Source organism: Nilaparvata lugens, unplaced genomic scaffold (assembly GCF_014356525.2).
Source record: "Nilaparvata lugens isolate BPH unplaced genomic scaffold, ASM1435652v1 scaffold3811, whole genome shotgun sequence".
NCBI classification, from domain to species: domain Eukaryota; kingdom Metazoa; phylum Arthropoda; class Insecta; order Hemiptera; family Delphacidae; genus Nilaparvata; species Nilaparvata lugens.
In genome coordinates, this window is record NW_024090473.1 from 18994 (window position 1) to 22156 (window position 3163).

Below are 3163 nucleotides of genomic sequence, written 5' to 3' on the forward strand. Positions count from 1 at the left end.
GTCACGTTTCACACATATCCTCACTATCATCATCATCATGGAGTCCACACGAGAGCAGTACATCCTTCCGGATACACCACCTCAACAAGAACCATCATTCCCATCTTACTGGGCAGTGCAAGCTGCGCGGAAGAAGAAGATTCCTTCTACCAGCGCTGCACCCCCTGCTGCTGCTGCTGCTGTCGCATCTGACCCCGAGGACTCGCCCCTGAAGAGACGTGGAGTCTTCGTGGAGAGGAGGATGAGCGGCGATGAGCTCATTATACCAGACACACCACCATCATCTCATCTAGGATGGGCGCCGAAGCGAGTGCCGCTAACAACAATTACCAGCAACAGACAGCAGGGGAAGAGAAAACTGCAATTTCTCGAGGATGAGGACGAAACCAACTTCGTACCCCCAAAGGTTAGTTATTTCAAATATTATTAACATGTAATGTGAACAGATAATTTTAAATAATGTTGTCATCCAAAAGCTTGCTAGTATCTGATAAATTTCTTACTGAGAAAAACTAATTTCCAATGTTCACATTACATGTACTCACATTGGAGTTATTGATGAATCTGATTTGAAAGACAATTTCTTGATAACGAATATAGGAACTTAATTCAACTTTAGAGATTAGTCAAGATGTGCATTCAACTACATGAATATGATATATTCATTTGAATCATTCAAGAAATCAAGAAATATAATTATTTGAAGTGATTAGGTTGAATGCATGCTACTATCTAATAAATGAGAAAAAACTAATTTCCAATAGATGTCTTTGTACAATGCACAATGTGGAGCATAAATTGTTTTATGAAATCAAGAAATATAATTATTTGAAGTGATTAGGTTGAATGCATGCTACTATCTAATAAGTGAGAAAAAACTAATTTCCAATAGATGTCTTTGTACAATGCACAATGTGATATTAAATGATTAGAGTTCAGTTAAGATGTGTATAATTTTATTTTTGAACTGATCAAGCTTACTAGTAGTTCAGTACGTATCTAATAAATGAGAAAAAACTAATTTCCAATAGATGTCTTTGTACAATGCACAATGTGATATTAAATGATTAGAGTTCAGTTAAGATGTATATTCGACTACATGAATATTCATTTGAATTGAGCATAAATTGTTTTATGAAATCAAGAAATATAATTATTTGAAGTGATTAGGTTGAATGCATGCTACTATCTAATAAGTGAGAAAAAACTAATTTCCAATAGATGTCTTTGTACAATGCACAATGTGATATTAAATGATTAGAGTTCAGTTAAGATGTGTATAATTTTATTTTTGAACTGATCAACCTTACTAGTAGTTCAGTCAAAAATTGAATAAGATGAATATTTTGATTTCATTATTATGATGCATTTTTTGCTATAATATTGAAGTGATAAGAAAATTACTGATTCAGTTGATAGTTATTTGTTGCAGTGAAAGAGTTTGCTTATTAATTTGATTCACTATTGGATTCTGCAAGAAATATTATTTCAATAACTGATATTACTCACTTTGTGTAGAGAATGTCTTGTCAATCCGATGATATCAAGTTGAGATTATGACAATAATCTGTTGATCACAAGTAGAGAATGTCTTGCTGTTGATCACAAGTAGTTGATAATCTGAAACAAATTATAATAAAGTTACTAATCATAGATTTTCATTTAACAGAAACATATGTCTGAGAACACCTCCATGGCTCCGCTACTGGAGGAGGCATCCGCACGGGATGATGATGATGATGAGGACTTCATCACACTAATCAATAAACCAACACCAAAACCGTGGGTACCTCTCCGTGAGCTGGCGGAGGATGTTCCACATGGTATAATCGCAGTACGGGAGGAAACGAACCATCACGGTAGAAGAATTATTTTAAAAATTAATATTGCATCTACGAAGAAAATCTCTGAGGTATACCTGCCTCAGAGATTTTCTTCAATAATTTCACCTGCTAAAGTTGTAAAATTCAATTCTAACTGTAAAAATTTAGGAATAGTAGTGAAGCATATAACCGCTACATGGAGCGATATTAAGATTGTTAAAATTTAACAATCTTATTCTCATAGCATGTAGTGGTTATATGTTTCACAAGTAGTATATAATGTAAATATTGTAGTGTTTGATAATAAATTGTAATATTGTTTTTAAAAAATTGTTCTTAATTCTCACCTGTTTGTTGTGTCAAAGAAGAAGAAGAAGATGTAGAATAGTTCACGCAAGAATAGATCCACTTGTAACTGAACACTCAATGAATGTAGAATAGTACAGTCAATGAGTGTTCGCTCACAAGAGAAGCTATTTTATAGTTGCTGCTGCTGCGCACACGCGCATGCCACTCTTGACCTTGTTGCGAGATTCTCCTCCTCCTTCTGTTTGCGCTATACACTCACTATAGGTATAACAATCTATTTTTATCAGTATGCTTACAACACTTGAATGGAGAAGTTGTACAATGAAGATAATCGTATGGAGAGTTTTATTTGTTCTTCTCTTTATAATATGTTGTGTGAATATGCTATTACTTTTCCATATTGCTTTGAAAAAATATGATTCAATGCAAAATGATAGTAAGAGAATATTGGAATCTATACAAAATGTACGAAATAAGATTAGGGATTTGGAAACACCTCAATTGATGCAGGAATCACAGCTAGTAAGAAATCATACATTATCTTATATCAAATCATGTGTCAATTCATCAGATGCTTCTCTCGATGTTAGTCTAAGACATTGGTATAGATTTATGATTGATGAACGTTCAATTCTTTGCAATTTCTACAAAACTTACAACATACTTAACAAGTGTGTTAATAAGACACATCATGATGATAGAAAATTGTATTCCCTATTGATTAAAACATACCAACTTTGTAGTAATATATAAAGCATATAGTGAGACAATTTCTTTGTCTCTCGATTGAGGTTAAGTGTTTGATTAATTAACCTCAGTCGGTGTTCAACTATTGAGTTGAAAGGTAATGAAAAATGGTATGTAGAAGAAAGTTATCTTCTAGGAAACGAGGTAAAGGAATCTTGTCTTCGGCTAGCAAAATTGTCAAAGGTATAGCGGGTACTGCGGGGGACATTACATCAACTATTATAAATAAATTAATAAATGCATCACCTGAAATTCACCTCCCGGGGGTTACCAGTGGTGCGGAC

General features: G+C 33.8%; 1 protein-coding gene across 1 annotated transcript; it reads left to right on the forward strand.

Moving 5' to 3' along the window:
• On the forward strand, nt 1–2598 carry LOC111061092. Its single transcript, XM_039444242.1, has 2 exons — nt 1–406; nt 1670–2598. Exons 1-2 carry the CDS (start codon nt 38–40, stop codon nt 2048–2050), a joined length of 750 nt encoding a protein of 249 aa, XP_039300176.1. The 5' UTR covers nt 1–37; the 3' UTR covers nt 2051–2598.
• Nucleotides 2599–3163: the final 565 nt, after the last annotated feature.

What these genes read in the sequence shown, in the direction of transcription:
- LOC111061092 (XM_039444242.1), top strand. Translation starts at nt 38, where the DNA reads ATGGAGTCCACACGAGAGCAGTACATCCTTCCGGATACACCACCTCAA. An exon ending in CCAACTTCGTACCCCCAAAG is followed by an intron (nt 407 to 1,669) that starts GTTAGTTATTTC and finishes TTCATTTAACAG; the next exon opens with AAACATATGTCTGAGAACAC.